Below are 26,831 nucleotides of genomic sequence, written 5' to 3'. Positions count from 1 at the left end.
TTAGTTTCACTATTTGAAATGTGTGTATAATAGGGATGATGCGCTAAGAATATTTGCGAAATATTAAATCCATACTTTCAAAACTTTCGAAGTTGTGATGGGCTGTCATTTTGCGGTCTCCTTAAGGTTCATATATTACAATTCATGTTTACCTGTTTGTACCATTTGGTGTCAGTGTTACATAAGGTTGCGCATGAGATATTGTGCCCTACCCACTGATATGTGGTGCGCATGCTCTGTTCTGTTAGTCTACACTGTGATGATAGCTAGTCTGTCTCACGAGAAGCTGGATATGAAAATCTCCATCTGTTATTATTTAAAAGCGACAATATTACAAAAAAATACACGCTGTCATGAATGAGTAGCCCACTCTTGCAAAATATCTGAATTTTAGTTATTTTTCAAAGGATTTTTTTTAACGATGGAATCCACAGGACAAAGACGAAAATGGGAGTGCTGGTGGATTGCTTTGTGTTTCTCTTTGCTGCTGAGCTTCGGGATGCAGGTTTCAACCCAAATACGATATTCTATACCAGAGGAGGTAATTGAGGGATCTGTTGTGGGAAACATTGCAAAGGATTTGGGTCTTGATTCGAATACCTTGGTGGACAGGCGTTTCCGTATTGTCTCTGGATCGAAAGATGCTCTTTTTGAGGTAAATCAAAACAACGGCGAATTATATGTTGTTAGTAAGAAAATTGACAGAGAGGAGCTGTGTGATGGAAATAGCTTGTGCTTGATCAATCTGAAAATCGCCGTTGAAAATCCACTTGAAATACATTATGTTGGAGTAGAAATTACAGACGTGAATGATCACAGTCCGCGTTTTCCCGAGAAAGAACAGCAGTTTGAAATGGCTGAAAGCACTGTGGCAGGTGCACGTTTCGAACTACTCACTGCAAGGGATCCGGACACTGGAAGCAACTCCATTCGTTTTTATAAGCTAGCAAAGAATAATTATTTTGAGCTGGAAATGAGAGAAGGTGACGAAGAGGAAAAAAATCCAATTTTAGTCTTACTTAAACCTTTAGACAGGGAGAAAATTTCAGAGCATAGACTTGTGCTGACTGCAGTGGATGGAGGCATCCCTCCGAAGTCAGGTGCTTTAAATATTTCTATTACTGTTCTTGATTCAAACGATAACCGCCCTGTATGTAGTAAAGATATATATTCAATAACTCTTCCAGAAAACACACATATAGGGACAGTAATAGCACGCGTAAACGCTACTGATTCTGATGAGGGTTTAAATGGGGAGGTTATTTACACTCTGGGAAAAACTAGTAGAAGGAAAGTACATGAAACATTTAGCCTTGATAGTGTAACCGGTGAAATTCAAATTAAAGAGCCAATTGATTTTGAGGAGAACGATATACACAGGTTGACCGTCCAGGTCATGGATAAAGGACAGCCGCCGATGACCACTGACTGCAGAGTCATTATAAAGATCACAGATGAGAATGATAATAAACCCGAGATAGACGTCACGTCCCTTTCTAACATAATTTCCGAGAATTCAAAACCTGGAACTGTAATCTCTCTGATTAGTGTATCAGATAAAGACTCTGGTGTTAATGGCAAGGTTGTTTGTAGTCTTTCTGACAATGTTCCGTTCGAATTAAAACCATCTGTTCAGGAAAATTTGTATTCTTTAATTACTAAAGAGTACTTGGACAGGGAACTTGTGACAGATTATACAATCACTATCAAAGCCAGTGATCTAGGTGAGCCGGCTCTTTCCTCTTTTAAAACCATTACTGTGCAGGTGGCTGATGTTAATGATAACAAACCAGAGTTTGACAAAAATCCCCTCGAAATTTATTTAGTGGAAAATAACACGCCTGGTGCATCAGTATTCTCTGTGAGCGCGTCAGACAAAGATCTAAATGAAAATGCCGCAATTTCATATCACATAGTTAGAGGAAATGGATCAGATGGGGATATGTCGTCGTTTCTCAGTATTAACCATGACACTGGTGTTTTCCATGCGCTGAAGAGTTTTGACTTTGAAACTGTTAAAAAGTTCCAGTTCAAAGTTGCTGCTACAGACTCTGGAAGTCCGTCTCTGAGCAGTAACGTGACAGTGAACGTGTTTATTCTGGATCAAAACGACAACGTTCCAGTGGTCTTATATCCAGTCAGCGCTAACGGTTCTGCTGAGGGTGTGGAAGAGATTCCCCGGAATGTGAACGCTGGTCATTTGGTGACTAAAGTCAGAGCCTATGACGCAGATATAGGATACAACGGCTGGTTATTGTTTTCACTGCTGGAAGTTAGTGACCACAGTCTCTTTAGTTTGGACCGCTATACAGGACAGATAAGAACCCTTCGCTCATTCACAGAAACAGACGAGGCCCAGCATAAACTGCTCATACTGGTCAAAGACAATGGGAACGTTTCACTCTCAGCAACAGCGACTGTGATTGTCAAAGTTGTGGAGCCCAAAGAGGCTTTTGCAGCTTCTGATGTTAAAAACACAGTAAAGGACGAGGAGGAAAACGACGTGACATTTTATCTGATCATCACTTTGGGCTCGGTTTCAGTGCTTTTTGTCATCAGCATCATCGTGTTGATTGTAATGCAGTGCTCTAAATCTACAGACTATTCGTCCAAGTATTTACAAGACACAAATTATGACGGGACTCTGTGTCACAGCATCCAGTACAGATCTGGAGACAAACGGTACATGTTAGTTGGACCCAGAATGAGTATCGGCTCTACAATAGCACCAGGCAGTAATAGGAATACTCTAGTGATACCAGATCGCAGGAGGAGAGATTCTGGAGAGGTAAGCGAATTTAAAGAATTAATGTACTATGTCTAAGCCAAGTGACTGCGTTGTTAATGTAGTATATCTGATTTATAAACTCTGTATTGTCATTTTGCCCCGTGTTTCAAATGTATACGTTAAAAATGCGCTAACGTTGATTTAAGATTTGTGTAAGTTGAAATTCCTTTTGCGGAGCATTGGATGGTATAAACATCTAAAAGCATACATTTTCATCTTGCATTTGTTTATTCGTTTTTGTTCATTTTGTTGCAAATGTTATGGATTGTTTTCATAAGCATTCATAATTGCTTCTTTTTTTTTGCACAACAAACAGTTAACATTTACTTCTCCTTTTGTACCATGTGGTGTCAGTGTTACATTAGGATATGTAGAAGAGATTTGACCCTGCCTATATGTGGCGGCGCGCATGGCTGTTCCGTTCAGTTATACAGCCTACTGTGATAGTAGCCGACGAGTGTAGCGCGAGAAGCCGAGGGACATATTCCAAAATTGTATCGATGTTATTTAAGAATGTTGTGTGGGAATACACAATTTTAACTGAAAACAACCGTGACTTCTTTTAAGCTGCTTTAACGGAATCCTTAACGATGGATGAACAAAGGCGCCGATGGGAGTACTGGTGGATTTCTCTGTGTTTCTCCTTTCTTCTCTGCTTTGGACAGCAGGTTTCAGCTCAGATAAGATACACTATTCCAGAGGAGATGAAAGAGCGGTCTGTTGTGGGAAATATTGCTAAGGATCTGGGACTTGACGTGAGTACTTTGGTGGACAGACGGTTCCGTATAGTCTCTGGTTCTAAAAACGCGTTTTTCCAGATAAATCAGAACAATGGCGAATTGTATATTCACAAAAGCGTAGACAGGGAGGCGCTTTGTGACGGAAATGGTGCATGCGTAGTAAATCTAAAAACTGCAGTTGAAAATCCTTTAGAAATTCACTATGTTGCAATAGAAATAACAGACATAAACGACAACCATCCTAGTTTTTCTGAACAAAATCAGCATTTCGAGATTGCAGAACACTCCCCTACAGGAACGAGCTTCCAGCTGCACGCAGCACGAGACCAGGATGCTGCACCATATTCTGTTCGTTTGTATAAATTAAGTCAGGATGAAAATTTCGAGATTGACATTAGAGACAGCGATGAGGACAAAATCCCCTTTTTAGTGTTGAAAAAACCCCTCGATCGCGAAAATAAGGCAGAACATGTGCTGATTTTAAAAGCCCTCGATGGTGGAAACCCTCCAAAATCAGGTACCCTTAACATCACCGTTACCGTATTGGATAATAATGATAATCGCCCAGTGTTCAGTCAAGACCCATATACTGTCAGTTTACAAGAAAATTCCCTAATTGGAACTACTGTAATTAAAATAAAAGCAACTGACAGGGACGAGGGCTCAAACAGTGAAATTGAGTATTCACTTGGCAAAACTTTAAAGCGCAAAGTTTATGACGTATTTCAATTGGATCGCATTACAGGCGAAATAAAAGTTAAAGGCAATGTAGACTTTGAAGACACGGACGTTTACAAACTGGATGTTCAGGCTTCAGATAAAGGTCAGCCTCCTCTGTCTGCGCAAGGACGAGTTATTATAAAGATACAAGATATAAACGATAATAAGCCTGACATTGAGCTGACATCATTATCTAATGTTGTTGCTGAGGACTCTAAACCTGGCACAGTAATTGCTTTGATAAGTGTCTCAGATAAAGACTCCGGTGTCAATGGTAAAGTTGTATGTAGTCTCTCAGAGAATGTTCCTTTGGAGCTGAAACCCTCTTTCCAAGATAATATGTACTCGCTAGTGACAAAGGGGCGTTTGGATCGTGAACTTGTGCCCCATTATGATATCACAATTACAGCTACAGATCTAGGTCAACCCCCTTTATCATCCATTAAAACATTAAGCATCCAAGTAGCAGATGTGAATGACAACAAACCTGAGTTTTCTAGTAATTTCCTTGAACTTTACATATTTGAAAATAATGCTCCTGGAGCCTCAATATTCTTAGTGAGAGCATCTGATAAAGATGTGAATGAAAATGCGTTGATTTCGTATCATATATATAGAGGTGGAGGGACACAGAACGAGATAACGTCATTCTTAAATATAAATTCGGAAACAGGGGTTATTCACTCGCTTAAAAGTTTTGATTTCGAAACAATTAAAACGTTTCAGTTTTACGTATTCGCTACAGACTCTGGAAGTCCTTCTCTGAGCAGTAACGTGACAGTGAACGTGTTTATTCTGGATCAGAACGACAACGTTCCAGTGATCTTATATCCAGTCAGCGCTAACGGTTCTGCTGAGGGTGTGGAAGAGATTCCCCGGAATGTGAACGCTGGTCATTTGGTGACTAAAGTCAGAGCCTATGACGCAGATATAGGATACAACGGCTGGTTATTGTTTTCACTGCTGGAAGTTAGTGACCACAGTCTCTTTAGTTTGGACCGCTATACAGGACAGATAAGAACCCTTCGCTCATTCACAGAAACAGACGAGGCCCAGCATAAACTTCTCATACTGGTCAAAGACAATGGGAACGTTTCACTCTCAGCAACAGCGACTGTGATTGTCAAAGTTGTGGAGCCCAAAGAGGCTTTTGCAGCTTCTGATGTTAAAAACACAGTAAAAGACGAGGAGGAAAACGACGTGACATTTTATCTGATCATCACTTTGGGCTCGGTGTCAGTGCTTTTTGTCATCAGCATCATCGTGTTGATTGTAATGCAGTGCTCTAAATCTACAGACTATTCGTCCAAGTATTTACAGGACACAAATTACGACGGGACTCTGTGTCACAGCATCCAGTACAGATCTGGAGACAAACGGTACATGTTAGTTGGACCCAGAATGAGTATCGGCTCTACAATAGCTCCAGGCAGTAATAGGAATACTCTAGTGATACCAGATCGCAGGAGGAGAGATTCTGGAGAGGTAAGCAAATGACTCCTACATCTGTGTATTAGTTGTAGGAAACAGTTTTAAAACACACCTCTGTTGCTGTCCATGGTACTGAAGCTTCTCAGGCTGTTGTTTCAAATGGAACATTCTTAGTGGCTTCCTCTTTCTCAAATTCAGATTTATTTGACTTAATTGTTATGGTAAAAATAATGTTTTGCATTGCCAAAGCATAGCAATATTAAATATGCAAACATATAACCGTTGAAGAAAGATATATAATAGTACCGGGTAGTAATACAAATATTCCAGTAATACCAGATCCCATGGGAGATTCTGGAGAGGTAAACGAATTTTACCCCTAACTGATCTATGATAGGCTACTGTTTTTTAAAATTATTATTATTATTTTGCTTGTATTGTTTGCTGCTGTATATGTATACATAGATGCGTGATTCTAATATTTATTGTATTTTTGCTGTAGCCAATGGGCAATAGAATGCGATGCATTACACCTGTGAGATCGCAAGGTGTCAGTGTAATCCTATAGAGTACGGCTCATGACGTCAAATACTGTTATTCCTTCCCTTCGCAAGTAATGCTCGTGTATCCCGCTGGTTAGTTGTTCTTGCTTTTGCTTTTAAGGGATTCGAGTTTTTTTCGGCAGTAAGTGTAAACTTTTAGAGGTAAAAGCAATGATTTATATAATTGATCGAGTGTAGCAAAGGAATTGCCGTAGAACCTTGTCTGTATTATCTTCAGGATGGAACAAAGAAGATTCGCGCAATGGCTGAAGGAGCGCGCAAAATTCACTCTAATGGCTGCATTGCTTGTGTTTGCTTCGGTGGCACGAGCGCAAATTCAGTACTCCATCTCAGAGGAACAGAGGGACGGAGCTGCTGTGGGAAATATCGCGAAGGATTTGGGCATAGATCACAGAACCTTAAAAGAGCGAGGATTTCGTATCGTCTCAACCTCAGGCCAGTCATTGTTCACTGTGAATAAGAATGACGGTGTCTTGTATGTGAACGGTAAGATAGATAGAGAGGAGATATGCGAGAGAAGCACTCCGTGTTTAATCAATCTGAAAATCGCATTAGAAAATCCACTTGAAATTCACTATGTAACTATTGAAATTATGGACATAAACGACCACGTCCCGAGTTTTCCGGAAAGCGAGATGCATTTAGAGATTGGGGAATCTGCCCTTCCCGGTGCGCGCTTTCAGCTTGAGGCCGCGCGCGATTCTGATAGTGGCAGCAATTCTGTGCATCATTACAAACTCAGTCACAATGATAATTTCCGACTTGAAGTCAAAGATCGCGGAGAAGACGGTAAAATTCCTATCTTGATTTTACAAAAGCCTTTAGACCGTGAGGTTATTCGAAACATTATTTTGCAATTAATTGCTGTTGATGGTGGAAAGCCTGCCAAGTCTGGGACAATGGAGATAACAATTAATGTTTTAGATATAAATGATAACATTCCTGTGTTTACAAAAGAGGTTTATTCAGTCATGCTGAGTGAAAATGCGCCTATAGGTAGAACCGTGATACAGGTCAATGCCACAGATTTGGATGAGGGCCCTAATGGTGAGATAGTTTATTCATTTGGTAAAAGTGTTAATAGTAAAGTACGAAAGCTGTTTGATATTAATAACATCACTGGTGAGATAACTGTAAAGGGACTATTAGATTTTGAAGACAAAGACAGCTATGAGGTTGATATACAAGCATCTGACAAGGGATCAATTCCCATGATTACTGATAAGAGCGTGACCATAAAGATAGTTGATGTAAATGATAATGCTCCTGAAATAGAGGTGACATCATTTTCAAACTCCATTCCAGAGGATTCTAGACCTGGTACTACAGTGGCTTTGATTGGTGTATTTGATTTAGATTCTGGACTCAATGGCAAAGTCTCTTGTTCTTTAGAAGACGACATGCCTTTCAAACTAATACCTTCTTCACAGCATAGTACATACACATTAGTTTCCACGTCACCTTTAGACAGGGAAACTAAATTTCAGTATGACATCACAATAGTTGCAAAGGATGCAGGACAGCCACCACTGTCTTCTGTTAAAACTATAACTGTTCTGATATCAGATGTAAATGACAATAGTCCGGAATTCTCATTCTCTCCATATACGTTTTATGTGATGGAAAATAATGTCCCAGGCAAATTTTTATTTTCTGTTTCTGCTTCTGACAAAGACTCAAACGAAAATGCTGTAGTTAGCTATCATATATGGAGAGAAAGTAGTGAGGAAAACAAATACACGTCTTTCATTAATATTAACTCTGAAAATGGGGAGATTTATGCGCTTAAGAGCTTTGACTTTGAAACTGTAAAAACGTTCCAGTTTCATGTGCTCGCTACAGACTCTGGAAGTCCGTCTCTGAGCAGTAACGTGACAGTGAACGTGTTTATTCTGGATCAGAACGACAACGTTCCAGTGATCTTATATCCAGTCAGCGCTAACGGTTCTGCTGAGGGTGTGGAAGAGATTCCCCGGAATGTGAACGCTGGTCATTTGGTGACTAAAGTCAGAGCCTATGACGCAGATATAGGATACAACGGCTGGTTATTGTTTTCACTGCTGAAAGTTAGTGACCACAGTCTCTTTAGTTTGGACCGCTATACAGGACAGATAAGAACCCTTGGCTCATTCACAGAAACAGACGAGGCCCAGCATAAACTGCTCATACTGGTCAAAGACAATGGGAACGACGTTTCACTCTCAGCAACAGCGACTGTGATTGTCAAAGTTGTGGAGCCCAAAGAGGCTTTTGCAGCTTCTGATGTTAAAAACACAGTAAAAGACGAGGAGGAAAACGACGTGACATTTTATCTGATCATCACTTTGGGCTCGGTTTCAGTGCTTTTTGTCATCAGCATCATCGTGTTGATTGTAATGCAGTGCTCTAAATCTACAGACTATTCGTCCAAGTATTTACAGGACGCAAATTATGACGGGACTCTGTGTCACAGCATCCAGTACAGATCTGGAGACAAACGGTACATGTTAGTTGGACCCAGAATGAGTATCGGCTCTACAATAGCTCCAGGCAGTAATAGGAATACTCTAGTGATACCAGATCGCAGGAGGAGAGATTCTGGAGAGGTAAGAAAATGACTCCTACATCTGTGTATTAGTTGTAGGAAACAGTTTTAAGACACACGTTTGGTTGCTGTCCATGGTACTGAAGATGCGCAGGCTGTTGTTTCAAATGGAACATTCTTAGTGTCTTCTTTCTCAGATTCAGATTTACTTGTCATTTAGACTTGATTGTTATGGTAAAACGATTTTTTTTACATTGCCAAAGCATAGCGATATTAAATATGCAAACTTATAACCTATATATATATATATAAAACTACACTAATAAAATATAAGTAGGAATAGAGCAACTTGTCATGTTATGTTTTCCTTTTCATGAATGATGTATAATATCTTATCTCTTCACCAGTCATGGTCCTATTGCACTGGTTGTCATTTTGTTGTGGCAGGACTTGCATATCTTGCATCATGGTTTGAGCTTCTCCAAGTAGAAATGAAACGTGTCCTCCTTTCTGTATCTGATTGTGGTGGGTTGTGAAGAAAGGAATACTGTCTTCCTAAAATATGTGTAATTAAAGCATATTGTTAAAAAGTGGATTTCTTTTTTCACTTCATTTTGTTTGTTTGCCAGATCTGTCTGTGTCGGCCCGCCTCTATGGAGAGATTGGGTTGTTCACTTGTCTGTAAATGGTCAGGGTTTTTAGGGTCGTCAGTATTCTGCCGATTTATTCTGCTGATAATATTTCAGTTTACTTTAAGCTTTTGCTTCTGTCCAATGCTTTAGACATTTATATTTTTGTTTAAAATTTTTGATTTGGTCTAGCTTGGTTTTGTACTCTGTGATTCAGCTGGACATGTTTTAAAATATAAAGTCAATTCTAAAACAAACTGGCCGAGAGGACGTCTCTCTGTGGTCAGATATTGGTGGCTCTGGGCTTTGTGATGGAGGATCTGTGTGTCACTACTATTTAGGTGGGCACGGAATTTCAAGGCTTTTTTATTTCAATTATTTGTGGATACTGTTCTAATTGTGCTCTGTATGCATTATTTAGATATGTACATTGTAATATAGTTTTGCAGAATTCTTCCTGCCGAGTCTCTAATGGGTGTTTGTTCTATTTAGTGAACTGTTTGTTTGTGAACAGACCCCAGACCTCACATCCAGTGGGATGGTTTCTGTAATTTATTTAAATCCAGATTCTGATTGGATTTTAAATTGATATTCTTCTTAACAATAAAATCATGCATTGTCCCTCGGATTGTTCACAGCCTTGTTGAGGTTTCCTGTGTTGCTGGTGTTTATGCCATGGCGTTCTCTGTATTTTCTGAAGACATTTTGTTTCTTTTAAAGTTATGATATTGGTCTTGGCACCTACAGCCACGTTGTCTTTTTCAGAATCTCTCTGTATCTCTTTCTCTTTTACTCAATCACTCGCTTGTTTTCATAAACAACATGTTTTGTCTAATGAGAGAATATTGAATGTTTAAGGATATAGGTTCGATTGTTTAGGAGTCAACTGATAAAATAACATGCATTTGACAACAGTAAAATATTTTGGACGCTGCAATGCAACGAACGCTTCAGATCGCGAGATGTCAGTGTAAACCTAGAGAAAGGCTCATGACGTCAAACAGTTGCTCATGTTTTTGTGTGTGTGCAATTGTTCCGCCCTCTTGGTTTATTCGTGTTTTCTCGTGTTTCACCACTGATGCCGTTATTTTTCAGCGTTTTGCATTTACCGACTCGTTTTCAGCTTAAACGTGAGCAACGATGGGACTATACAACTGATCGACTGATCGTTAAATTGCGTATAAAGGGGTTCTTGTGATCGCAGAAAAAATGGAACAAAGACAACGCTTTCATCAGCTGGAGCTGAATGCGAAACTCGCTTTCATTGCTGTTTCGCTGTTTTTTGGGAGCGCAGTTTGGGCACAAATACGGTACTCGATTTCTGAAGAGCAGAAGGACGGAGCTGCTGTAGGGAATATCGCGAAGGATTTGGGTATTGATCACAGAACACTAAAGGAGCGAGGATTTCGCATCGTCTCGACCTCAGGCGAGTCCATGTTCAGTGTAAATCAGAATGACGGTGTCTTGTATGTGAACGGTAAGATAGACAGAGAGGAGGTGTGCGAGAGGATCACCCCGTGTTTAATGAATCTGAAAATCGCTCTAGAAAACCCACTGGAAATTCATTATGTCACTGTAGAGATTGTGGATGTAAATGATCACAGTCCACGGTTTCCCGAGAATGAAAAGCGGCTGGAAATATGGGAATCGGCAATGCCAGGCGCGCGCTATCCGCTACAAGCTGCGCGTGATCCTGATAGTGGAATCAATTCGGTTCAAACCTACAAACTCAGCAATAACGACCATTTCCGTCTTGAAATTAAAGACCGAGAAGATGGTAAAATTCCAATTCTGATTTTACACAAACCCCTTGACAGAGAAGTGACTAAAAATATAAAATTATTACTAACTGCTTTAGATGGGGGGAGACCTCCTAAGTCTGGCTCAATAGATATATTGATTGATGTACTGGATATTAACGATAATGTGCCTGAATTCACAAAAGAAACTTACACAGTTATACTGAATGAAAACGCACCCGTGGGCACAACAATTGTACAGATTAATGCCACTGATTCGGACGAGGGTCAAAACGGACAGGTAGTTTATGCTTTAGGAAATAATCTTAATGATAATTTACGTGAACTTTTTGAAGTTAATTCAGTCACTGGAGAAATAATTGTCACTGGCCTTTTAGATTTTGAGGTCAAAGATATATATGAAATTGACATTCAGGCATCTGACAAAGGAACGGTTCCTCTTGCGACGGATAAAAGTGTAGTCATAAAAATCGTCGATGTAAATGATAATGCACCGGAAATAGAGGTGACATCATTTTCAAGCGCCATTCCAGAGGATTCTAGACCTGGTACTACAGTGGCTTTGATAAGTGTCACTGATTTAGACTCTGGGCTCAATGGGAAGATCTCCTGTTCACTGTCCGAGGATTTACCTTTTAAACTAATGCCGTCATCTCAAGATAATATTTACTCTTTAGTTACGTCTGCTTTACTTGACAGGGAAACTACATTTCAGTATGACATCACAATAGTTGCAAAGGATGCAGGACACCCATCACTGTCTTCTGTTAAAACTATAACTGTTCTGATATCAGATGTAAATGACAATAGTCCGGAATTCTCATTCTCTCCGTATGCGTTTTATGTGATGGAAAATAATGTCCCAGGCACATTTTTATTTTCTGTTTCTGCTTCTGACAAAGACACAAACGAAAACGCTGTAGTTAGCTATCATATATGGAGAGAAAGTAGCGAGGAAAACAAATACACTTCTTTCATTAATATTAACTCTGAAAATGGGGAGATTTATGCGCTTAAGAGCTTTGACTTTGAAACTGTAAAAACTTTCCAGTTTCATGTGCTCGCTACAGACTCTGGAAGTCCGTCTCTGAGCAGTAACGTGACAGTGAACGTGTTTATTCTGGATCAGAACGACAACGTTCCAGTGATCTTATATCCAGTCAGCGCTAACGGTTCTGCTGAGGGTGTGGAAGAGATTCCCCGGAATGTGAACGCTGGTCATTTGGTGACTAAAGTCAGAGCCTATGACCCAGATATAGGATACAACGGCTGGTTATTGTTTTCACCGCTGGAAGTTAGTGACCACAGTCTCTTTAGTTTGGACCGCTATACAGGACAGATAAGAACCCTTCGCTCATTCACAGAAACAGACGAGGCCCAGCATAAACTGGTCATACTGGTCAAAGACAATGGGAACGTTTCACTCTCAGCAACAGCGACTGTGATTGTCAAAGTTGTGGAGCCCAAAGAGGCTTTTGCAGCTTCTGATGTTAAAAACACAGTAAAAGACGAGGAGGAAAACGACGTGACATTTTATCTAATCATCACTTTGGGCTCGGTTTCAGTGCTTTTTGTCATCAGCATCATCGTGTTGATTGTAATGCAGTGCTCTAAATCTACAGACTATTCGTCCAAGTATTTACAGGACGCAAATTACGACGGGACTCTGTGTCACAGCATCCAGTACAGATCTGGAGACAAACGGTACATGTTAGTTGGACCCAGAATGAGTATCGGCTCTACAATAGCTCCAGGCAGTAATAGGAATACTCTAGTGATACCAGATCGCAGGAGGAGAGATTCTGGAGAGGTAAGAAAATGACTCCTACATCTGTGTATAGGAAACAGTTTTAAGACACACATCGGTTGCTGTCCACGGTACTGAAGCTGCTCAGACTGTTGTTTCAAATTGAACATTCTTAATGTCTTCTTTCTCATATTCAGATTTATTTGTCATTTAGACTAAATTGTTATGGTAAAAATAATGTTTTTTATTGCCAAACCATAGCAATATCAAATATGCAAATTGGAACCATTGAAGAAAGACATATAAAAGAAGAAAAATGACTGTACTAATAAAATCTAAGTAGGAATAGAGCAAGTTGTCATGTTATGTTTTCTTTTTTATGTATGTTGTACAATATCTGATCTCTTCTCCAGTCATGGTCCTATTCCAATGGTTGTCCTTTTGTTGAGGCAGGACTTAAATATCTTGCAGCATGTTTGGAGCTTCTTCGAGTAGAAATTCAATTTGTCCTCTTTTCTGTATCTGTTTTGGTAGGTTGTGAAGAAAGGAATAATGTCCACAATATATATATATATAAAGCATATTGTTAAAAAGTTCAGTTATTTTTCCACTTGTTTTCAGTGCAGTCTTTTGTTTGCCAGCTGCGTCTGCGTCGGCCCGAATTCTATATCATTTGAATTTATTATGTGTTTTATGCCTTTATTTGAATGTTGTGCCCCAAAGACTGAAAAAAAAAAATGATTTATGTAAATGAATCCCGCGAGAGGGAACCAGCTGACCGTGGTGCTGAATTTGTGATGCCGCTTACTTTCCGGCATAATACGACGTTGTCTCTTTTCTGTTTGGTTCTATGTATATTTTAGGCATATTAAAATAGCTTCAAGAACTTCAACATTAATTATGAATTCGCAGAGTTTAATGAATAGCAATGCAATGAAAATGCGCGAGGTGTCAGTGTAAACCTATAGTACAACTCAAAACGTCAGAGTACCTCCCCGTTTTAGTTTTTTTCCCCGTCACAGATTTGTACACGATCTCTTTTTTCACCAAGCTAGCGGTGCGGCTTTCTCAGTGCTTTTATCCTTCGTTTTTTTTCGTAATAGGCTATCTATCGGGGTCTAGAGCATTTCGGTCATCCGTATCAGGCTACTCGACTAATATTTGCACAGCCATTGTGAAATTGCTGTGGAACGAATACAGTGCAAAAAATGGGACAAAGAAGATATGATCAGTGGCTTGAGCGGCATGTGAAAATCCTCTTCGTTGTTGCATCGTTTGTTTTTGGCAGAACGGTTTTGGCACAAATACGCTACTCGATTTCTGAAGAGCAGAAGGACGGAGCTGCTGTAGGGAATATCGCGAAGGATTTGGGGATTGATCACAGAACACTAAAGGAGCGAGGATTTCGCATCGTCTCGACCTCAGGCGAGTCCATGTTCAGTGTAAATCAGAATGACGGTGTCTTGTATGTGAACGGTAAATTAGATAGAGAGGAGGTGTGCGAGAGAAGCACCCCGTGTTTAATCAATCTGAAAATCGCTTTACAAAATCCTCTCGAGATTCATTACGTGACTGTTGATGTATTAGACGTGAATGACCACGCTCCGAGATTCCCAGATCAGGTGAAGCATTTAGAAATAGGTGAATCGGTGCTTCCCGGTGCGCGATTCCAACTTCAGGCAGCGCGCGATCCAGACAGTGGCAGTAATTCAGTTCAGACTTATAAACTGAGCCACACCGAATTTTTCCGCATTGAAATTAAAGATCGTGATGAAGACGGAAAAGTTCCCATTCTGATTTTACAAAAGCCGCTTGACCGAGAGGCTACAAAAAGTATGAATTTGCAGTTAACCGCTTTAGATGGAGGGAGACCACCAAAGTCTGGAACTATGGTGATAACGATAGATGTGCTAGATATAAACGATAATGCACCCGTTTTCACTAAAGAAGCGTACACTGTAGTACTAAATGAAAACACACCCGTTGGCACAACAATTTTTAGGGTGAACGCAACTGATTTGGATGAAGGTCAGAACGGCGAAATAGTGTATACATTAGGGCATGACGTCAATGACAAATTGCGTAAAGTGTTTAATGTTAATCAAATCACAGGAGAAATTGTTGTGACAGGTCTTTTGGATTTTGAAGTTAAAGATAAATATGAGATTGATATTCAAGCCTCGGACAAAGGAATTGTTCCTCTTACAACAGATAAAAGTATAATTATAAAAATTGCTGATGTAAATGACAATGCACCTCAGATAGAAGTGACATCATTCTCAAGTGCCATTCCTGAAGACTCTAAAGCTGGCACAACGGTGGCTTTAATAAGCATCTCTGATTTAGATTCTGGCATAAACGGCAGAGTCACCTGTTCATTACCTGAGGACATTCCTTTCAAACTAATGCCGTCATCTCAAGAAAACTCATACGCATTAGTGACAACATCATCTCTTGACAGAGAGACAATTTATCGCTATGACATCACAATAGAAGCTAAAGACGCTGGTCAACCACCATTGTCTTCTGTTAAATCTATAACTGTCCAGGTATCTGATGTAAATGACAATAGTCCAGAGTTCTCTGTTTCCCCTTATGCGTTTTATGTGATTGAGAATAATGCTCCTGGCAAATCTTTATTTTCTGTATCTGCCTCTGACAAAGATACAAATGAAAACAGCCTGGTCAGCTATCAAATATGGAGAGATGGTGTAGAAAACGCATATACGTCTTTCATTAACATAAATTCAGAAAATGGGGAAATTTATGCACTTAAGAGCTTTGATTTTGAAACTACCAAAACGTTCCAGTTCCATGTGCTCGCTACAGACTCTGGAAGTCCGTCTCTGAGCAGTAACGTGACAGTGAACGTGTTTATTCTGGATCAGAACGACAACGTTCCAGTGATCCTATATCCAGTCAGCGCTAACGGTTCTGCTGAGGGTGTGGAAGAGATTCCCCGGAATGTGAACGCTGGTCATTTGGTGACTAAAGTCAGAGCCTATGACGCAGATATAGGATACAACGGCTGGTTATTGTTTTCACTGCAGGAAGTTAGTGACCACAGTCTCTTTAGTTTGGACCGCTATACAGGACAGATAAGAACCCTTCGCTCATTCACAGAAACAGACGAGGCCCAGCATAAACTGCTCATACTGGTCAAAGACAATGGGAACGTTTCACTCTCAGCAACAGCGACTGTGATTGTCAAAGTTGTGGAGCCCAAAGAGGCTTTTGCAGCTTCTGATGTTAAAAACACAGTAAAGGACGAGGAGGAAAACGACGTGACATTTTATCTGATCATCACTTTGGGCTCGGTTTCAGTGCTTTTTGTCATCAGCATCATCGTGTTGATTGTAATGCAGTGCTCTAAATCTACAGACTATTCGTCCAAGTATTTACAGGACGCAAATTACGACGGGACTCTGTGTCACAGCATCCAGTACAGATCTGGAGACAAACGGTACATGTTAGTTGGACCCAGAATGAGTATCGGCTCTACAATAGCGCCAGGCAGTAATAGGAATACTCTAGTGATACCAGATCGCAGGAGGAGAGATTCTGGAGAGGTAAGAAAATGACTAGCGTTGTGCTGTATTGATCAGCATTGCACTTTTATTGTTTTTCTAATTAATTCTGATCTCCACCAATATGTGGAAATGGTAACATATAACTATTTCAGGTGTGTGTTTTTTAATAGCCAAATTTGTATGTGAATGATATTTCATTAGAATTTTTGATGTGCCCTAATGACTGAACAAATTATTTATGTAAATAAAACCCGCGAGAGCGAGTGCTTCGCTGTCCATGGTGCTGAATTTGTGATGCCGCTTGCTATCCGGCACAATAGGCTACGACGCGGTCTACTTTCTGTGTCTATGTATATTTTAGGTAGCCTATATTAGAATAACTTGAAGAGCTTCAAAATGATTTTATCTCATTATGAATTCCCAGAGTTTAATGAATAGCAATGCAATGAAAAAGCGCGGGGTGTCAGTGTAAACCTAGAGTACAACTCAAAACGTCAGAGTACCTCCCCGTTTTTTTTTCACTCGTCAACTTGATTTGTACACGGTCTCTTTTTCACCAGCGGTGCGGCTTTCTCAGTGCTTTTGTCCTTCGGTTTTCTTCATAATATCCTATCGTAGCGTTGGTATTTCGGTCATCTGTCATGTGGCTACTGGGCTAATATTTGCACAGCCGTTGTGAAATTGCTGTGGACCGAATACAGTGCAAAAAATGGGACAAAGGAGACATGATCAGTGGCTTGAACGGCATGTGAAAATCCTCTTCGTTGTTGCATCGCTTGTTTTTGGCAGAACGGTTTTGGCACAAATACGGTACTCGATTTCTGAAGAGCAGAAGGACGGAGCTGCTGTAGGGAATATCGCGAAGGATTTGGGGATTGATCACAGAACACTAAAGGAGCGAGGATTTCGCATCGTCTCGACCTCAGGCGAGTCCATGTTCAGTGTAAATCAGAATGACGGTGTCTTGTATGTGAACGGTAAATTAGATAGAGAGGAGGTGTGCGAGAGAAGCACCCCGTGTTTAATCAATCTAAAAATCGCTTTAGAAAATCCTCTCGAGATTCATTACGTGACTGTTGATGTATTAGACGTGAATGACCACGCTCCGAGATTCCCAGATCAGGTGAAGCATTTAGAAATAAGCGAAACGGTGCTTCCCGGTGCGCGATTCCAACTTCAGGCAGCGCGCGATCCAGACAGTGGCCGTAATTCAGTTCAGACTTATAAACTGAGCCACAGCGAATATTTTCGTATTGAAATTATAGATCGTGATGAAGACGGAAAAGTTCCCGCGTTGATTTTACAAAAGCCGCTTGACCGAGAGGTTACAAAACGCATACAATTGCAGTTAACCGCTTTAGATGGAGGGAGACCACCAAAGTCTGGAACTATGGAGATAACGATAGATGTGCTAGATATAAACGATAATGCGCCCGTTTTCACTAAAGATACATACACTGTAACGCTGAATGAAAACGCACCTGTAGGCACAACCATTTTAAGGGTGAACGCAACTGATCCGGATGAAGTTCAGAACGGCGAAATCGTTTATTCATTAGGACATAATGTCAATTACAAGTTGCGTAAACTTTTTGATGTGAATCCAATCACAGGAGAAATTATAGTGTCAGGTCTTTTGGATTTTGAAGTTAAAGATAAATATCAGATTGACATTCAAGCATCAGACAAAGGATTTGTTCCTCTAACAACAGATAAAAGTATAACTATAAAAATTGCTGATGTAAATGACAATGCACCTCAGATAGAAGTGACATCATTCTCAAGTGCCATTCCTGAAGACTCTAAAGCTGGCACAACGGTGGCTTTAATAAGCATCTCTGATTTAGATTCTGGCATAAACGGCAGAGTCACCTGTTCATTACCTGAGGACATTCCTTTCAAACTAATGCCGACATCTCAAGAAAACTCATACGCATTAGTGACAACATCATCTCTTGACAGAGAGACAATTTATCGCTATGACATCACAATAGAAGCTAAAGACGCTGGTCAACCACCATTGTCTTCTGTTAAATCTATAACTGTCCAGGTATCTGATGTAAATGACAATAGTCCAGAGTTCTCCGTTTCCCCTTATGCGTTTTATGTGATTGAGAATAATGCTCCTGGCAAATCTTTATTTTCTGTATCTGCCTCTGACAAAGATACAAATGAAAACAGCGTGGTCAGCTATCAAATATGGAGAGATGGTGTAGAAAACGCATATACGTCTTTCATTAACATAAATTCAGAAAATGGGGAAATTTATGCACTTAAGAGCTTTGATTTTGAAACTACCAAAACGTTCCAGTTCCATGTGCTCGCTACAGACTCTGGAAGTCCGTCTCTGAGCAGTAACGTGACAGTGAACGTGTTTATTCTGGATCAGAACGACAACGTTCCAGTGATCTTATATCCAGTCAGCGCTAACGGTTCTGCTGAGGGTGTGGAAGAGATTCCCCGGAATGTGAACGCTGGTCATTTGGTGACTAAAGTCAGAGCCTATGACGCAGATATAGGATACAACGGCTGGTTATTGTTTTCACTGCAGGAAGTTAGTGACCACAGTCTCTTTAGTTTGGACCGCTATACAGGACAGATAAGAACCCTTCGCTCATTCACAGAAACAGACGAGGCCCAGCATAAACTGCTCATACTGGTCAAAGACAATGGGAACGTTTCACTCTCAGCAACAGCGACTGTGATTGTCAAAGTTGTGGAGCCCAAAGAGGCTTTTGCAGCCTCTGATGTTAAAAACACAGTAAAAGACGAGGAGGAAAACGACGTGACATTTTATCTGATCATCACTTTGGGCTCGGTTTCAGTGCTTTTTGTCATCAGCATCATCGTGTTGATTGTAATGCAGTGCTCTAAATCTACAGACTATTCGTCCAAGTATTTACAGGACGCAAATTACGACGGGACTCTGTGTCACAGCATCCAGTACAGATCTGGAGACAAACGGTACATGTTAGTTGGACCCAGAATGAGTATCGGCTCTACAATAGCACCAGGCAGTAATAGGAATACTCTAGTGATACCAGATCGCAGGAGGAGAGATTCTGGAGAGGTAAGAAACATTAAGGTTTCACAGGATGTATTCTTGCAGTTGTTTGTGTTAAGAACATTCCCTTTAGAAAAAAAATATCATTTTTTTTGGGTGCAAGTTGTGTTCTTTTGGACAGTAATACATCTAAACTTCATAGGGGTGATAAAGATTAATATGTTGAGACAAATAGTTATAATTTACCTTCATGTTGGAACTACTTAAACTGGACAGTGGATTTGGATGGGTCATATAGCATTCTTTGCATGCGACTGGACCAGAAGAGTAAATGTTGAAATAATCTGTTACTGAGTAAAGGAAATACTTGGTAATGCTTAATCTTCAGTTATGTTAGATATTTAGATAGATAGATAGAGTTACTGTTATGACATTTTTTTATGGTTATCATTGTGATCACCATCTGGTTGCCAATTGATCATTCCTCTTTTGATAACAACTTTTCAATTGTAGGAAGCAAGCCATTCTGCAATATTCTCCTGTACTCTAAAGCATTAAATAACTTTTCACAGTGAAGTTGCTCACCAATACCAGCAGTTAACAATGACACTCTTCCTCCATGCTTCACTGTGGTAGAGATGCATTTATTATTAAATTTCTCACCAGATTTTCTAAGACACCGTTCTGGAGCATCATCATGCAACTCGTGTTTCGTTGTGATTCATAACTCCACACAATTCTGCTGAACCGGCCGTATAAAACTTCCCATAATCTACCAAAAACTTAATTCTGTCTTTGATGTTTTTCTGAGACAGCAAAGGCTGCTGTTTCATGCATTTGCTTAAATATAGCTAATTTCCTGACCAATAATTTGTACTTAAGACAATTAAAAGCTTAGTGTTTAGCCATTTTGGGATTTGCACTTTTTATTGTTTTATTATTTTTGCACAGGAGTGCAGGATATATAACTGAAGATTAACTATATATTGCTTCTAATTATCAAAGTATTTACTCAGAGAATGGTTGGCTGATAAGTTTTACACATTATGTTTTGACACTTGAAGTCTCATACTAAGATTGCTTTAGAATGAATTCATTTTTCATGTTTGATAATAAGGTTAAAGTTCATGTAATGACAACTGGTGCAGTCAGCTGCTTTGTTTGTATGTTATGAACTACTTTGTAATGCTTATTCAAAAGATCTCAAGTTAACTTGCAGATATTGCCCTTGTGATTAAGGTCTACATAAAAGTGGACTGTTTTGATTGGCATGAAATATAAAACTAGAATAGTTTACAAGCTTTGGCAGTAACTATTGCAATCTCTTTCTACCCCATTTGGACATAAATCTGTTGTTAGATATGCATTCTTTTTTTTTATTCTCTTACATGTTCTTTTAAAAACTGAACCGTTTCGCCAGACAAACGTGTTTTCCGATTTAGCCTATAACTTTCTATTGTTTTATTTCTCAGTTGCGTTCGTTTGCAGTGAAAAATAAATTTGCACAGTGTCAGTGCACACCAAAAATACAGACCTGACGTGTCATCATCGTGTGTTGGTCGTTTCATTCGCTCTCTCTATCAGTGCGTTATGATCGCCGTGGACATCGCCTTCAGACCCGCCAAGCGCTTACAGCTCAAAGAAGCGGGGGGTTGGTCATATATATCACAAATGCAAAGAAATATGTAATTCATTTATTTTACAAACTCAATTCCTTAAGGCCTCTCCTCAGGAGGTTAGACCCTTTTTTTGTACAATATTTTTTGTATATATATATATATATATATATAATGTATTGTATGTATATATTTTGTATGTATTTGTACAATAACAACAACACTACTCTACTTATGGTTGTATTTGAAGGTGCAACGCTTCGCAGCCAGTAGCACAGCCCTTGAAGGAGCTATGAGCAGCACCTGTGAAATTCAATTTGCAGGAGAGGAGTGAGTTAAGGGTTGAATTGTCAATCCTTGTTCTATTCTCAGTCACTATCTTTCTAACCATGCTGAACTCCCTCTCTGATGATGCATTGCTGTGTGGCACACACAAAAGTGCCTTCATTAAATGAACCAGATTCTGGAATCTTCCATCTCTCCCTAGCATGGCCCAAAACCTGTCGATCCTTGCTTCCTGAGGAAGATCTTCCCTCCCAAGCACCTGGTACTCCACTACTTCTTCCCTGATGCCCCGCTCACACCGCCACCGACTTTGTCGCTGTATGTCGCTAGGCTCTGTACTGTCAAGTCGCTTGTGGGCGTTCGTAGTGCTGTCGTTCTAATGTTATTGGTAGACTGCACGTCTATACAATATACGATCACAAGTGATATATACAACTATAAAATTTTAATTTGACTATGAATTAGGCTCAAAAGAAACAGTATTATGTTATATGCTGGGAGAGTGTTTTTATATTACCACAGCAGTGTTCAGTAGATTAAATAATATAGTAGATTAACGATCGATCAATCAACAAATTAAACTCTCTCTCATACTGTCATAAATTACTAAAACGTCATTCGAATTTGACAAATAATCAATTTTCTTGTCCCTAAGAGACAACGTAATGCAGGGGAAACTGTAAAATGAACTGCAGCAGTGCTAAACTTGCATCATAAAACTACACCACTCGAACTATAAAATGTATGAATTAAACTCACTGAGATGTCGACAGTTTCTTTTCCATGCATCATTTTATTATATCCATATATGTGGTTACAGTCAAATCATATAAAACAGTGAAATCGTCCACGACTCTTCTGTCTTGCCTGCACTCGAGACGGTGACGTGAGCTCCACTGAAAGGCTTCTTTCCTATTGGTTGTCGCTCGCGAAAATCGCTTCTTATTTGCATAAAGTTGAAAATTCTCAACTTTTGTCGCTTGTCTCTTGTCGCTTGACACGCCCACATTCTGTCGCCAACGGTCACTGTCACTCGTGTCGCCAGCGCTCCATTGAAATGGCGTGATTTTTTTTCCCAAACCACTTCAGCGGAAATCCCGCCCTGCAGCCGATTTCATTGGTTTAGGTTACAGTGACGGGTAGGTTTAGGGATCAGTGTTTGGTGTAGGCAATCAGTACAGTGATTGACATGACCAATGAAAACTTTAGAATCGGCTGCAGGGCGGGATTTCCACTGAAGTGGTTTGGGAAAAAAAAATCACGCATTGAAATGAATGGGATCATGTCGCTTTGTCGCTGCGTGTCGCTGGCGGTGTGAACGGGCTTAAGGCTATCCAGGTCCAACCGCAGCTGCGGTAGACTTTTCCCTGACTAAATAACTGAAAATGCGCAAATTAAGCACAAGTGATCTGGGGATATAATTGCTTTCTCTGTTGTTATCATCTGTAACGTCTGATTGATTATTAAACAACTACCACGTCATTTAAAAAAGGGGATGCAAAATTTATGTTGTGACTCTGGGTCCAACATGGTCAGGTTTTGGAGGATGATGTTGTCGAGGGGGAATGCAGCCATCATCTTTGTGGTCACAGCTACAAAGAAGTCTCTCACTGCTCTGACACATGATCAGTGATCACATAAAAAAGTACAGGCATTGTATGGGATGTCAGTTTGTTAGCTCTTAGGATGTTAGCTGATTTGGATAACAATAATCATAATGTTTACTTCATCATCATTGGCACAGAAGAGGAAAGTTCATCCATGTTGTCCTCCAAAAAGGTTTGTGCAGCTGCTCCAAGAAAGAGTTCTTTGCCTGGAAACTATAGGTTGGCCTCCTTGAACTTGATGTCCTTCAGTGGGACGTCAGCAAAAAGGCTGGCAGGAAGAAATCTTCCCTTGAATCTTCTCACCAAGCTGGTCATCTCCTGGTGCAGCCTATGAATCATCACTCCTTCAGCCTAGAAACAGATGATGGATGATCAGTTATGAAAAATGCAGTTATGATATCAGCATTATTTATTATAATTATTTAAGTTTATCTTTTGATAGGCTGGCTGACCTGAAACATAACATTGAACTCTGCCAGTGGTTTCAGAACCTGGAAGAGGAAGAGGAAGAAGAACTTTGTCTTCTTGCTGGTTAAATGCTCTGCCAGCATCTTCACTTTGCCAGGCTTCTCCACATCCTCATGACTAGCAAAATATGCCTGCAGTGCATCCCACTGGTTGAGCACCCGTTTTATGCAAGTCAGGAAGCTGAGCCACCTGGTTGCACAATATCAGAGTATCTTCAGAGTCTCCGAGTCTGTGAACTCCACAAACTCTTTGAAGATTGCACAACGTTTGGCACTAAAGTTGAGAAAGGTAAAAAAAAAAAAAAAAAAAAACAACAGGAAAGAAATAGTTAAATAATGAAAAGCCAGGGAACCAAAATGACATCCAATAAATATCAAATTGTGGCACAGAGGCTCTCTTTTAACTTATGTGCAAGTGTAACGGCCGGCCGGAATATCAATATGCGTACCTTATGTCAAAGTGAGCATATATGCTGCTGAGGATTTCTTCAATAGGCTGGTGTAGAGCCCTAATGCCACATCCTGTGGCCAGCTGGACCAGATGACAGATGCATCCCATGTCAATTAGGGATGGCTGCATGTCTTTAATTCTGCTGACAACAGAATTGTGCTTCCCCCTTCATGACACTGGCATTATCACTATTAAATGCCACAACGTTTTTCCAGTCAATTTTTCTGTCACTAGGAACAAACAAAGTACAACATTGCTTATTAGTTGTCCGTCTCCAACCATATTATAATGTATTCACATGGACATTAGTGACTTTAATTTTACCTTAGCACTGTGTTCAGTGACTGAAAGAGGTTCTCTGCTGTGCCAATGTTGCACACTGGCATGTGCAGAAACCTCGTCACCACCTCCTGAGTTTTCGGATCGCAAACCCTGGCCAATATTACAAACTCCTTTAAAAAATAATATATATATATTAGAGAGCATTTTACACTGACAGCAGCCACAAATTATTAACAAGAGAAGTGTAAATACAAAATACATACTTTATCCGTGTTTCTGCTTGTGCTTTCATCACACATAAGACCAAAGGGTTGGTCTTGGCACAGTTTGATCACTTCCCTGTCCAATTCCGGGGCAATGGCACCTATAAAAGTACACAGTAATGAAAACACAGTTTTTCTACTAACTGTGCTGTACTTGCTGCTTACTTAAGAAAAAAAGAAGAAGAAAGAATTAATAATCTTTAACAATTCAATCTTAAAATACGGGACAAATCCGTATTATAAAGGGACAAGTCTCAACCCTAACTCTTTCACACCTACCTTGTTTGGTCCGGACTTTCTGACTTTTTAGTTTGGTCAAAATCAAAATTACAGGTGTGAAACCTACCCGGGACCACGGTCCGGACCAAACAGATGAAATTTGGTCCGACGAAAAGAGGTAGTCTCGGTCCGGATCAAACTGAACAAAGGTTTGGTTCGTGTCTAGTGTGAAAGCATTTCTGTATGGTTCAGATTTCGATACCTTTTACAGGAAGTTCCGGTGGTTCCCGCATAGCCGAAAAAACAGAAGGTGGCAGGAAAAATTGAGCCGTGGTAGCACATGGGGAGAGGAGGAGACGAGGTTTTTAACTGAAGTATGGTCTGATGACATAATAATAATAATCGCATGATTGCTTGCAGTCTTCTACTCCTTTCCTGCCGGCGACGATAAAATGTTCGCAGGACGAAAAAATAACAATAGTTGCAACGATATGCGTCTTCATTCATGTTGTCAAAGTTACCCACCGAATTGACAACACGCTGACGTCAGGCGCACGTCCATTTACAAACCAATCAATGTCGAGATGCAGCCCACATAGATGATGATGACAGGACGCAAGTATGTCACGTAAAGTTCTTTAGTGCGCTCGCATAATTGACCCTTCGCTAAGCCCCGCCCTCCCTAGTTACTGTTGCTACGCCTGTCAAGCTTTCGTGTCTGGCACGTCTATTACAGTGTGTATGCACCGGTGTCAGACATTCCCAATGAGATAATTAGTAATTTTTGGCGAACATGTGAAATATCTGAGAGAGCAAGACAAAGGGGACTGCAGTATGCATTCGAGGGATATATCCACGACATAATATGCAACCGATTAGCGAATAATTTCATTCAAATTGAAGCTAAAGCCTATAGTCCCAGCGCAAGCAGCGGCCATACGCTGACCATTCAAATGGGAAACACACAGCTATTTTCTTGCACAGCGGGGTAAGTGAAATGTGAAAATAATCTAATAATTATATATCAAACAGTTTATCCATACATTTTGTGGAATAACACTAACACCGGGTGAGCCGCGATCAGAGTTACTCAGTCAGGGGTAACGTTGGTAGGCCGTCGATTAACGAAATGCTGAAATATATTTTAAGGTATGTAAGTGAGCCTCCGTCTTGTCTTTAATCGTCTTATTTTACGTTAAAATATATGCATTATGAACAAAGAACAGTCATTATTTCCAACTTCCAAGCAATATGTGTTTTTGTTAATCCTGTAGACATGTAGTTGTGAATGTGGTCTCCCACACTGCTGATCCACGCACATCATTTCTCCTCTTGGCTTTTAGATTTTCGGGAAGGAAAAAAATTCCACTCCCGCGTCCAAACTTTTAGGATACCGGGTATCAGATTTGCACAATCCATACGCACAACGCTTCGGCATGTTTCACTCGCTCGAAAGCTTGCCAGACCTCCCGCGCCTAGTTACGGTTGCTAAGACACGATTGGCCAGTTGCGGTTTTCGGGCGTGGCTTAGCGAAGGGTCAATTGCAGTGTGAAAGCAAACCAAAACTTTCTGAAAGTATAAAATGTATCAAAACATGAACTTTGGTTCGTACCTTGGTGCGGACTTTCAGGTGTGAAAACGCCCTTATAAAACAGTATTATTTTATATACACTCACCTTCCTCTATTTGAGTAGCCTTTGTTCTTCCGTTTGCGTACTGGTGAGCAATATCTGAATCAGGGAACATATTCTTCACGGATTTGTTGAAAACATCCGCAAATGTGAACGGGATGTTGCTTGTAGCTAACAGCATAGCCATATTTGTCTCGGCATAAATAACACCATCGGGTCTACCTTTGGAAAGATGGCCCAAAATACTGGGCTGTGACCGGTGCTGCATTGCCGCAGCCTTGGGCTTTTCTGACCCTATGTTATGTGTGTAATTAAATCCGTTCGGCCACCGTGTTCAATGGAGAAATCTGATCTACAAAATTTGCAGGCAGCATATATCCCTTCCCCTTCGAGCTGTCCTGGATGAACGTGAATTCTTTTTTCCATTCAGTTAGGAATTTGCAAGCATATTTTCTATTTTTATTCCCCATTGTCTCTTCTTTCTTCCTTTTCCCCTTCTTCTTCTGCTTCTTTTTCTGTTCTGATTGCCGCTCTTGACTTCGAGGTGTAACTTTTATTATTGTTCGGTCTGAA

General features: G+C 40.2%; 3 protein-coding genes and 4 pseudogenes across 4 annotated transcripts; 6 read left to right on the top strand and 1 right to left on the bottom strand.

The window, feature by feature from the left end:
• The first annotated feature begins 421 nt into the window (after positions 1-421).
• LOC143756635 (protocadherin gamma-A5 pseudogene) lies at positions 422-2,824 on the top strand (annotated as a pseudogene).
• Positions 2,825-3,378: 554 nt separating this feature from the next.
• Positions 3,379-5,745, top strand: LOC143756634 (protocadherin alpha-8 pseudogene; annotated as a pseudogene).
• Positions 5,746-6,451: 706 nt separating this feature from the next.
• LOC143756633 (protocadherin alpha-3-like) lies at positions 6,452-8,839 on the top strand. Its single transcript, XM_077247203.1, has one exon. It carries the CDS (start codon positions 6,461-6,463, stop codon positions 8,837-8,839), a length of 2,379 nt encoding a protein of 792 aa, XP_077103318.1. The 5' UTR covers positions 6,452-6,460.
• A 1,683-nt stretch (positions 8,840-10,522) lies between these two features.
• Positions 10,523-12,977, top strand: LOC143756632 (protocadherin alpha-5-like). Its single transcript, XM_077247202.1, has one exon. The coding sequence runs from the start codon at positions 10,605-10,607 to the stop codon at positions 12,975-12,977; it is 2,373 nt and encodes a 790-aa protein (XP_077103317.1). The 5' UTR covers positions 10,523-10,604.
• A 924-nt stretch (positions 12,978-13,901) lies between these two features.
• Positions 13,902-16,483, top strand: LOC143756631 (protocadherin alpha-3 pseudogene; annotated as a pseudogene).
• Positions 16,484-16,941: 458 nt separating this feature from the next.
• Positions 16,942-22,963, top strand: LOC143756630 (protocadherin alpha-3 pseudogene; annotated as a pseudogene). Its single transcript, XR_013210301.1, has 2 exons — positions 16,942-19,529; positions 22,874-22,963. The product of XR_013210301.1 is annotated as a protocadherin alpha-3 pseudogene (transcript).
• Positions 22,111-26,819, bottom strand: LOC143757070 (uncharacterized). The gene is made up of 7 exons (XM_077248062.1): positions 26,304-26,819; positions 24,408-24,508; positions 24,187-24,314; positions 23,861-24,092; positions 23,397-23,685; positions 22,600-23,295; positions 22,111-22,384 (listed from the first exon to the last, which is right to left on the bottom strand). Exons 1-4 carry the CDS (start codon positions 26,524-26,526, stop codon positions 23,996-23,998), a joined length of 549 nt encoding a protein of 182 aa, XP_077104177.1. The 5' UTR covers positions 26,527-26,819; the 3' UTR covers positions 22,111-22,384; positions 22,600-23,295; positions 23,397-23,685; positions 23,861-23,995.
• Positions 26,820-26,831: the final 12 nt, after the last annotated feature.

This window comes from Siphateles boraxobius, unplaced genomic scaffold (genome assembly GCF_051911475.1).
Source record: "Siphateles boraxobius isolate OS27281-9 unplaced genomic scaffold, OSU_SipBor_1 3, whole genome shotgun sequence".
NCBI classification, from domain to species: Eukaryota; Metazoa; Chordata; class Actinopteri; order Cypriniformes; family Leuciscidae; genus Siphateles; species Siphateles boraxobius.
The sequence above is the reverse complement of the archived record's forward strand: the minus strand, read 5'-3'. Positions and strand labels throughout refer to the sequence as shown.